This window comes from Orussus abietinus, unplaced genomic scaffold, assembly GCF_000612105.2.
Source record: "Orussus abietinus isolate OABI.00-Male unplaced genomic scaffold, Oabi_2.0 scaffold3, whole genome shotgun sequence".
In the NCBI taxonomy this organism is placed as follows: Eukaryota; Metazoa; Arthropoda; class Insecta; order Hymenoptera; family Orussidae; genus Orussus; species Orussus abietinus.
Genome location: NW_019395984.1, coordinates 1421281 through 1431945, shown reverse-complemented (window position 1 = coordinate 1431945; position 10665 = coordinate 1421281). Strand labels below are relative to the sequence as shown.

General features: G+C 46.7%; 2 protein-coding genes across 8 annotated transcripts; one reads left to right on the top strand and one right to left on the bottom strand.

Annotated features, from left to right (window-relative positions):
* Positions 1-859: 859 nt before the first annotated feature.
* LOC105699226 (nucleoside diphosphate kinase) lies at positions 860-1922 on the top strand. The gene is made up of 3 exons (XM_012424065.1): positions 860-1039; positions 1351-1452; positions 1529-1922. The coding sequence occupies exons 1-3, from the start codon at positions 860-862 to the stop codon at positions 1766-1768; spliced, it is 522 nt and encodes a 173-aa protein (XP_012279488.1). The 3' UTR covers positions 1769-1922.
* A 111-nt stretch (positions 1923-2033) lies between these two features.
* Positions 2034-6366, bottom strand: LOC105699227 (lipopolysaccharide-induced tumor necrosis factor-alpha factor homolog). 7 transcript variants are annotated; one of them, XM_023433907.1, is made up of 5 exons: positions 6346-6366; positions 5721-5970; positions 3239-3332; positions 3013-3157; positions 2729-2870 (listed from the first exon to the last, which is right to left on the bottom strand). In XM_023433907.1, exons 3-5 carry the CDS (start codon positions 3312-3314, stop codon positions 2768-2770), a joined length of 324 nt encoding a protein of 107 aa, XP_023289675.1. In that variant the 5' UTR covers positions 3315-3332; positions 5721-5970; positions 6346-6366; the 3' UTR covers positions 2729-2767. The 7 variants fall into 7 exon arrangements, with proteins under 7 accessions (XP_012279489.1, XP_023289675.1, XP_023289676.1 ...); XM_012424066.1 differs by lacking the exon at positions 6346-6366 and having other exon boundaries at positions 2034-2870; positions 5721-6032; XM_023433908.1 differs by lacking the exon at positions 6346-6366 and having other exon boundaries at positions 3239-3329; positions 5721-6036.
* Between the last annotated feature and the right edge of the window lie 4299 nt (positions 6367-10665).

The window sequence follows — 10665 nt, the reverse complement described above, 5'->3', positions numbered from 1 at the left end:
TTGTGAACTATATAAAAAAAAAAGAAGAAGAAGAAACAAAGATATGATGTCAATCGATATACGGTAGCTTTCCTATCGATTCATGTTTTTCTTGGTCAGAAATACTTGTAATAAAAATTAATTTCGTCGATGAATTCATAACATGCGACGTTGTTATAGAAAATACTAAGTTTTATTTAAACGCAGTTTTAAGTTGCCTCGTCTAAAGCAAACGCAAAATTACAGTGGGTTCGTTTAACCTTGCCGGTTATAAATTGAAGGTCCTCATTTCTTCCGCGCGTTATCGATTAGCTGCCTTACACGACGGGGCTTCTTAGAGTAGAATACTGCAGCCGCAACGATGCGCGTTGACCTCCTCGAGTATTTGCGTTGGGAGTTGACAATGGCGATATTCTAGCCTGCAACGCACGATTGAAAAATTTCTACCAGTACGTCATCATTTATTAAACGTTAAATCATAAAATAACGTGTTCTGATTAAATAATCATATGAAATTTGAAAGGAAAGCGAGTAAACGCCGATATTGAGTTTATTAAATTGTCATCCACGTGCGCTAAATATTGTGCACGGCGTGGGAACTATTTTAAGACCTCTTTGATACTTCTGCTTCAATTCCGTTAAAATATCCTAACTCGAGTTCTAACGTTAAATGAAAAGGAGATAGGATGGTCTTTTGATAAACCGAATGGGGCGAACGAAGTGACGTTGAGGTCCAACTCATTTCTGTTGAGGTTCGGTTGCAACGCAACATTAGCGCCCCCTGGATCTCCACTCCTCGATACCCGCAGCGCCATCAGCGACCGGATGTCAAACCAAGATCAGGTTCCTACCTCACTCTTCCGTCGCTCGCCGGCATTGTATGGTTTTGTGCACCGTTCTCGCGTTGTTTTATTTAATTTCTGAGTACATTATGTCCGAAAACAAAGAGCGCACTTTCATCATGATCAAGCCGGACGGCGTGCAGCGCGGCTTGGTCGGAAAAATCATTCAACGCTTTGAAGAAAAGGGCTTTAAGCTCGTTGCTATGAAGATGGAGTGGGTAAGTCACCGAGCAGATGCGGCACGGCGCTTGCGCCAGCACTTTGCATCGCGACCACGTGGCCATCTTTGAGTATTCGCAACGACGAAAGTGTCACGTTTCGGTGCTTGAAACGGTTTTTATAAATACGTATTTTGCTAAACGTACGCTGTAGTTGTTCCTCTGTCTGGAAATCACATTCTTGCGCTCAGATTAATCTAATGGGATTATTATACGTAATTATATAACCAGTAATAGAAGGCATATATAATCTAGTTGGAAACAGCTCTCATACACGGTTTGACTATAAAATAATTGTTTTCGTGTTGCAGGCGACGGAGGACCATCTTAAAAAGCACTATGCAGATCTTGCCGAGAGACCCTTTTTCCCTGGTTTAGTAAAGTATATGAGCTCTGGACCTGTAGTCCCAATGGTACGTTTAATCGCGATAAAAACTAAAGTTGTGGTGAATTTGTACAGCAGTAAAAATATATCGTCATAAATTGCAGGTTTGGGAAGGCTTAAATGCAGTGAAGACAGGCCGAGTGATGCTGGGAGAAACTAATCCTAAGGATTCTGCACCTGGAACTATTCGAGGTGATTATTGCGTCCATGTTGGAAGAAACATCATACATGGCTCTGACTCAGTTGAGTCTGCAAATAAAGAAATCAAATTGTGGTTCGGTGAAAGCGATAAGAAACAAGTTGTCGATTGGGCATCCTGGGCTGAGAAGTGGATCTACGAATAAATATAATGCCATTGCCATTAATCATTCCTAGGCTTTATCACAGTTTTATGGTAAAACGTGTCCTCTGTGCTGCTTTGTGAATTTTTAATTGTCATTTTATTAATTACCTGTAAAATATGCCTCCGAACAATAATAAAGCGACATTCATACAGCATCTCTGCAAATGCTTATAATTGCTACTAACTTATCACTGTGATTCATACAATATACTTATTTAGACATAATACAACTTAATCTGGACAGTGAATCATAGGCTATAAGTTGATTATCTTTAACGTATTGTATTTATTGAATAAAAAATAATTTACAAGTGTATGAAAAGCAGTACAATTTGACAATTTGTAAACTTTATACAAAAGGTAAGCAAAATTAATTTCAATTGTATTTGCGTTACTTATATTACTACTTTTAGAGTTTTATTTTTATCAAATGCTATTGATAGAATTATTAGAGCACAGGGTGGAGCACAGATTTTTCAGAAATCTTGAAAACATCTTTTTCCACCAACTGTCACTTATTATTATACTTTTATATATATATATGGAAAGAATGGAATTAACAAATTGCAATTGTAGATTAAATACTGTCTTGCTCGCTAACAGGATTCTCGTGCGACGTATTTACCGTTTTAAAAAACCATTAAACGGTATTAGAGATGCTTTACATTATTCTTAGTCTTCTTGAAGCAGGAATACACATTCTTGGTTATCTTTAAAGGCGCTTAATTTATATGTAACATATAAGGAACTTACGTAAGCATATACCTAGATATGTCGTACATAACGTGTTGTATAAAAAAAACGTATATCTTTACAAAACATTTTTGTTTTTGTCAAAAGAAGACAACATGGAAGAATGAATATATCAAGATTATGCGTTAGAAATTAGTAAACAGGAAAAGTTGAAAATGTTGATCTCTGTTCCAAACTCCAATTACATAAGACTAAAACACTTCATACCATCCCTTGAGTCATTTGCTTTCTTTGGTGGAATCCGAGCCTAACTGTCATACTGGCCAAGAAAAGCATTACAGGCAGGACAATAATGTTTTTTAATTAGGCAACTGTCTATGCAGTAAGGGAATGGTGCACAGGGCCAGCATCTGTAAGAGAAACGAAAACGAGACGAAATTAGTATTCATACTAAGATCAGAAGCGTGCACTTAATATACAAGTCTAATGGCATTTGAGTTTTCTAATACTCCCTTCATAAATTCTGTATTATTTTATGTAGGTTTACTTTACCCGATTAAGCACAGTATCAGCGCGAACATGTGAGTCTTTGTACCAGATTCCTGCATTACCCGAGTGGAAATGGTCGCATGACAAAAAGGACATGTCATCGGCATTGTATCCGGACCAAATGTCTGTGTCTGGATGATGACTACACCTGAAAATTTAATTATACATCATAGCCCAAGATGTGCATGAATATTTCCAAAAAATATTTATTAATTATTAAAATCGTTACCAGGCTGTGGAGGTACATGAGAGGTGTAGGGTGGAGGTGGCATAAAACCTGGTGGCGGAGGTGCGTTCTTGTCCATCTTGTTGGTGACTTACTTCTGAAAGCATAAATATTGTCGATCACTATCCACCCGAAGACCTGTGAAACTTTGTCGTCGGCGCTGAATCGTCCTCCAAGGATTAATACATTTTTATTAAAATATAATTAATTAGGAAGATAAGGTGCCATTTCGGTCTAAGTCCAATTTCCGCAGATTTCACTCTACCGTTTCACCAGCGCTCAGTGTTATTCTGCGGTCCTATGTGACTCATATTCGCCCTCGTATCGCGTTTTGAAAATGCAAGCAAAAGGTTCAGTAATGTTTCTCAGAGACGTGATACCGCAGGTTCCGATTACACATACGACACACAGTAGCGCGCACATCTACACTACAAATGCGGATTAACGTTACGTGACCGTTGCATTGTTACCGTCAGAGCAGCGATAAGGAGCAACCGAGCGAATTGCTGATGGAATTACCGGCCGGCACGGCGTGGAGCTCGTAGTCGCCCCGAGGAAATGAAGACTTCCCGTCAGTACTTGCGCAAAGTATAAGATAAATACATGGAAGGATCGATGAGCTTCAAGAATACCGAGCGATTAGATATGGCCAGATAAGATAACGCGTTATTCCAGGAAGTCCTTCGCCGATTGGAACACGATTTAACAGGAAATGAAGTGAGAAAAAGTCACGTTATAAACATTTGCGCCAATTTGTACTATCCTATTTCTAATCAGCGGGTCAAAATACATGGGTATACGAAGTTTCAAATTAATCGGAGGTACGGTCCGACTTTTAACTTTATCTGCGATTATAAATTATACATGACTGCCTTTCCAATGTAACGTAGCCCCGGATGAAATCTTAATCAGACTGACGAGTTGCGGCCCAGCGCGGAACTTTTTCCTCGACGTTTGAAGATATGGCTGACGCGTTAAACGGTTGTTTTTTTTTATTTGCATACAGGGGATACGGCCAGAACGATTTGGAATTCCTTGAAAGAATCGACTCGACATGAGTCATTCGTTTTTTACGACACAGGGACATTGACGCACACCATTGTGACGCGGTTCCATTTAATGGGTAAGATAATATCGTCGACCTCGATGCATCCAGAGCGCAATGAATGAGAGTCGAGAGCGCCCAACAATTTTTCGAGACGAGTCCATCTCGTATTTGGACGGAAAAAAAAAATGAAATAACGAACGGTTCGCGGTCGCGATCGAGCACACTTTCTAGCAATGTTTGCTATCCTATTTTCTCCGGGATTTCTTTTAAATTTCGTTACGCAGCAAAGACTTCCACTCTATCGCGCACAGTAATTTAATATACGTCCCCGATCCATAGCACGGTCGCTTATCTATACCTAGGTGAACGTACATATAATCACAAATACTATAGGGTCATGTTACAAGCACCTGAAGCCAAACAATGAAATTCAACCCATTGATCAACGATTAGCCAACGCCATTAAAAATATTAAAACCCAAGGGAGTTCCAGGGTATCGTTTCTTTTTGTCACGCAAGATCGATAAGACTCGCGACATAAAACGCGCTGCAAGCAAGGCCAAATTTTTATACCCGCGGTTCTCAACCTACCGAACATTTTCGAATCTAAGCGCCTTACACGAGTCATTACTACGTACTAATTCGCGCTATACTCTGTATTTTTTGCGTAACGTATTTGCCCTCGAGACGACCGTCTTGCAACAAGACACGTGCAACAGGTACACATACATGTCTTCGTTTGATGCAATAAATCGGAACTCACGAAGCACCCACGATTACCTCGATATTAATTAATACCGCTTATATAAATTGAGATTCCAGAGTGTGCGATGGAAGAATTCAGAAAGGAGAGAAAATCCAAGTCGCGGATACAAAACACTCTACGCGTTCAGCGACTTTGATAGGTATAATTAACTTCCTGAGTTGCGTAATTCCGTCAATCAAGTAATTGTACCTTGATGGAAGTGACAATACCAGTAATTACGTGTATTTTATCACCGTTGCGTTCCCCTTCAATCCTTGGTTACTTATTTTGATTCCATATCTATCTGCGACGATGCGGTCGGTATACTTAAACCATTAGCAATTCAAGACGTGTCCAAGAATCGACCTTGTGCTCCAGAAGACGACAGCAACGCGCAGGTTTTGGAACGCGGTCCGCATCGTAGCGTCGAGCCGCTTCGCAGTGACTTTTCCCATTTCCATTTAATCCGTTGGTTGAATCAACGGAAAAAAAAAAAAAGAAAAACCCATACCTCTTCCCTTTAATCACCCATTTTATTTCGTTACGTGTGATACTCGAATACAAAGGAGAATCCCCTCGAAGCGGTTTCGACGTGTTTGAAGATCGGATCACATGCACCGAAGTATATTCGTCACATGCCGAACCGTACTTGCAATAGCACTTGCGATTTAATTTCACCGTCGCATACTTACGAGGCTTCCGGCACTTGCGATACGTTCAAAGTCGCTGCCTCGACTGGCGACGAGGATTAATCGGAAGGATGAGCTCGTGTGAAGAAACTTTCCACTCTGGAACGTTCTCACGTGTTTTTCTATCACCGCCGGGGACAGCTGCGGGTAGTCGACAATGCGTAGACAAATTGTAGGCAGGGCCGCGGATGCCGTGCGTGCCGCTTGCCAGGAAGAGACCCGGACCCGAAAGACGCGTCTGCGTGGCCGAGAACTGTCGAGGAGGAACTAAAGCTAACTAGATGTTATTTCGCGAACCGGACTCACGAGCGACGCGCGCGAGTGTTCCGATAGACAGTGACGTCGACAGCCGTTGGGCCGTCGAACAAAAATTACGTTACGCAATCTCACAAAGGCCGTATTTTATCGGCAGAATTCGTACACGATAAGGCAGCCCAAAACACGGTTTTCAAATTCTGTTATCGAATGAGCTTATCGACCTTACGGTTGCTGGCTAATTTTTAAGGTTAGGGTGGATTTTAGTGGAGTCCATTGGATATTCAGACTAGCGGGTTGCTCGCTGAATGGTGAAATTGCTAATAATTGAATTGATTTTGAGTAAGAGGCGATTTTTGTAAATCTTACTTACCGTCAATGGGAAATTGTACGCTGTTACGCCCAGTGGTGTGTTGGTAAAATTGGCCGTACGAGAGATTTTCGAGTCCGTAGGTAACGTCGGTATTTCCGGAGTGATGGAGTTTCGACTCTATTGTTATGAATGTGGTTAGGTATCCGGTCTCCAGAAGGCGGCGCTGCATCGCTAACGGCTTTCGGAAGCATTGCCTGCTTTCTTCCTCCACTTCGATCTTCCGCGTCTACCGTGAGCGTCTCTCTCGCGTCGTAGCCTGTCTCCGTTGCTCTCACGCGACGAGCCCGGTGAAAGTTCAGCCGCCGACCACGAGGGCGCGTCGTAGTTTGTTACAAGATGGCGGGTGAGTGAGTGCCTGCGGACGAGAAGAGACTGCCTCTAAGCACGAGGGAATTTTCCTCTAACCCGGCCTGTTTGTGGGTTTCAGATATATCCTACCAACAGAATGAAGACCTGGCAAACTCGGAGGAGGGTGAGTCCCAGCGAAACTATCTTTCCTCGAGGTTGTTCGAGTCCGGGAAGTGGCGAACCGTCGGCGTGGTGGGCCCACCGCCGAACCCGTGCCAGCCTCTTGGCGTGCTCCGTGAGTGCCGAGTGGCGCCTTGCCTCGCGGCTGCACCGAACCCGCATCCTCGCCGTGAGTTTTAGAGGTTAGGTCGAGCCGAGGGCTGCTCGCTCTTCTCGCGTTTCCTCCGTAATTTTCGAGAAACGCCTCTTGAGCTTTCAACGATCCTATGCCGAGACCGAATCTCGACGACCAGCTAGGTTTTCTGTCCTGGCAGAAGGTCAAAATCAGTTTTGCTTGTTTGTGGACGGTAGCTAGAAGCCTTAGACACCTTGCACGGTTGCTGGTTACGTACTTTCGAGGGATCGTTGCAAGCTACTGGCGATGTCATTTGGTAAAACCGGAGGAGGTCGAACAAAGCCAGTCAAAGGGGGCTAGCCCGTTTGAGCTGTCAGGATAGATATCGTTACACGAGTTGTCATAAAATCATTTATACATCCGAAAGGATATCCAAAGGCGAAGATGTTTGTTTTGAAATTTATTCGTTATTCTTCGACAGAGAGAGATCAAGCAAAACAACTCGTGCCAAATTATTTGTTTAAGAACTTCCATCCAGGTCTTGTCCGTCTTAGAGGTTAGGTACATCCACTCCGTTTGTTTTTTTTATTCTCTTGAAACTTTATAAAAACATTTAAGTATCTAATAGTTTCGAGACAAGCTGAAATCTTAATGGTGTGCGATCATGTAGATACATAAATATTCTGAAGTAATATTTAAAGGATTGAAAACTACATTAGACGAGAAGACGCGTTCATTGGATGTGACAACCTGAAGTATCGAAAAGATTATCTAGAATTTGCAATCTTTAATTACAGTCAACAAGATGTAACGATATAAATGAAAGCTATAGTGCGCCTTATTCCGTGAAATATTCAAATTGACCAGAATTGCGAGCATTGCTGCCGTTCTTTTTTTTCGTGTAAGGATTGAGATAAGGGAAAGGCAAACAGAGAGAGGGAGAAGGAAAGAATCTGGCTCGCGTCCACGGAAAAGAGCGAGAACGCAGAATTCGTGTCCTTATCAGGGAGCTAGACTCCGGTTTGATAAAGGCCTCAGGACGGTTCGTCTCTCTCGCGCCCCCTCTTCGAGGATCTTCCTCTCTTTCTCTCCCTCTTTCTCCGTCATCCAGCTGTTGCTACTGGATCGTAGCTGCTCCTAGCAGGCTTTATCTAACATTCCAGAGGTCGCGTATCGGCTCTTTGGCCCTCTCGCTCGATCCGCGGCCGCCGCGATGGCGCTGCGTATACGCGGGCCGCCATTTTCCACGAGAGCGTGCTCGGGATTCTTGGATTTCGCGAATTCCCATTAAAACGTAAATATCAGCCTTTACGACTTTCCCTTGCTCGTGACGTTTGCTAGTCCCGTCTCGACGGATCTCACGGTAGATGCCGCTGACATTGCCCGGTTATCGTCGAGCGGTTTTCCCGGTAATTGTCGAGTACTCGGTTGACTTTGAACCGTAGAAACGCGAGTACAGCTCCTAGACTCATTCTTCCACTGCCGGTTTCTCGGAAGCGAGCGTGAGATCACGGGGTGACTCGCGCTCTTCGTTGGAATTTCGTTCGACACGCGCGCGAGTCACATTCGTCATTCTTTCCCGGATTCCTCGTTCACAGCCTCGGCCGAGGTATTCGTCGTTGCGGAAGTTACGCGTGCGCCCCCCTGCTCGCTGGTGTTTATCTCGGCGGGGCCTCCTCGCGGCCGCTCCATTCGGCATTGGATCGGCAGAGATACGCGGCGTACCTCGAGTCGTTATCGCGCACTCTCGTTAATTCACGTAAAATCAAGCGAAATTAACCGAGGCGCCTAAATCTATCCCGAGGTGAATTGATCAGGCGTTCCTTTGCGAATTCTTATCACCCGTGACAACGCACAAGGTGGCTCGATGCTCGTCGGACGAATCAACGTGGCGTTTGTCTCTTGTCCTTGTCTTTGGGGGGGTAATTTCGAAACACCCCGTTTCAGTCGATCCCTGCGCGTATCCGTACACGCGGGCGCGCGTACGGACGCAGGGAGAGAAACTTTAATTTCTTGGCATCGCTAGAGGAGAGTTCCTTGCCCTTTCAGTCTTTTCAGATCGGTGGTCTGTTTTTGATAGGAGGCCACGTCGTCTAGACACCGGGGGTTGCCCGGACCTTTTATAATCGCAACGAAATGCACCCTTCTCCTGCAAAAATACCGGTTTCGCCCCCCCCCCCTCTCTCCCTTCCACTCTCGGTCCCTATCTCCCTCTATCTCGCTCTCGTTCCCCCGTGCCACTCTCGTTTCCGTTATCATCCCTCTCCGCCTCTTCTCCCCTTTCTTTCTTTCCCTCTTTCTCGCGCGCGCGATCCACTTCCGCCCTGTCCTTCTCACCGCGTTACCGACCCTAGCCGGGTTACATAGGAATGATTTATTCCGCTTTATTAAATTCACATTCTGGTCTCGCCGCGCTCGCGCGATCCTTCCTCTCTCCCCCCCCCCCCCCGGGCGGTATCGCTCCTCGCGTCGCGTCTTTCCTCCCGTTTATTTATCTTCTCCGTGCGTTTCCCTCGTCCTCGAACGTCCGCGGTGGGGGAGCGCCGCTCTTTGACCGCCTTATCCGATTTTACGTTTTACTTTCGAAATCGTCCCCGGGGTCCGCCGATTCCCGGGGCTGCCGAGACCGACTCGCGTCGAGCCCTCTGTCCTCTCGGTCGGCGGAGACTCTCCGCTCTTTATCTCGACGGATCGGCCCCCTTAAACCCGTACCGTGGCCGAACGTATGCAGAGTGGCGCTCGCGCTCCTCCCGCTCGCCTCGACCTCGAAAAACTGCCACCGGATGTCCATAAAGTCTTTAGGTCTTCCAGGAATCCGCGGTGAATCGGGCCTCGGCCTCGGACTCCACCCGGATCCTTCTCGGGCCCCGGACGCGTAGCCTCTGTAGACGGGCGACGCCGCTTTGGCCGCCGCGGCGGCCGCGTGGCGCGCGCAACTCGCGGCGGGATTGTTGCGGCGAGCCGACCCGTGGCGCCGCCTGGCGGATCCCCCGGGCGAACCTCGGCTCGATTATTACATGGCATTCCTCGGATGCCACCGAGACTCCGCCGCCCCTTCCGTCCGCGCCGCGCCTAACCTCGTTCCCTCCGACCAGCCTCGTCCTTGTCCCTCTCTCCCTCTCTCTCTCCCCCTGCCGCGCTCAGGCCCCCGCTCTCCGTCTCTCGTTAGAGAGCGAACGGATCTCCTAAGAGGCAAAGGCGCTTCGCCTGGGGGCCCGAAGTAGGTCCGCGATATGAATGATAAACGTCCTCCCCTCTCTTTCTCTTTATTTCTAAATTCTCTCTCTCTCTCTCTCCCTCGCGTCTTTGTTTCGCGCGTCAAGAGTTCGGAGCTTCGAAAGCGACGCGGCGCCGCGCATGGTGGGTCAGATGCTCCTTCCGCTCTCCAGTGAACGGGAGATTCTAGTCGGGATCGAACGGAGGGAATCCCTGGAGGAGCGGCAAGGTCCGTCGGTCGGGGGTCAGCGGCGAAGGAGTCCAGCGTCCGGGAGGGAAAAGGAAGAAAAAGCGGTCCGGGATGGAATTCCCTAATTAATCCGGGGGACAAGACCGCGGGCCCGCTTTCGGGGTTAAGTCGATCCCGCTTCTTTGGGCTCGCGCGGCGTCGCCGCCTCGGCGAATCGATCGACCTTAACTCCCCCGCGGTGGCGGAAAGGTCTCCTCCATTCCGCCGCCGATGGCGAGGCGTCTAGGAGGACCAGGGTAGCCAGGGCGGAACGCCGACGGCTCGGTCGCTA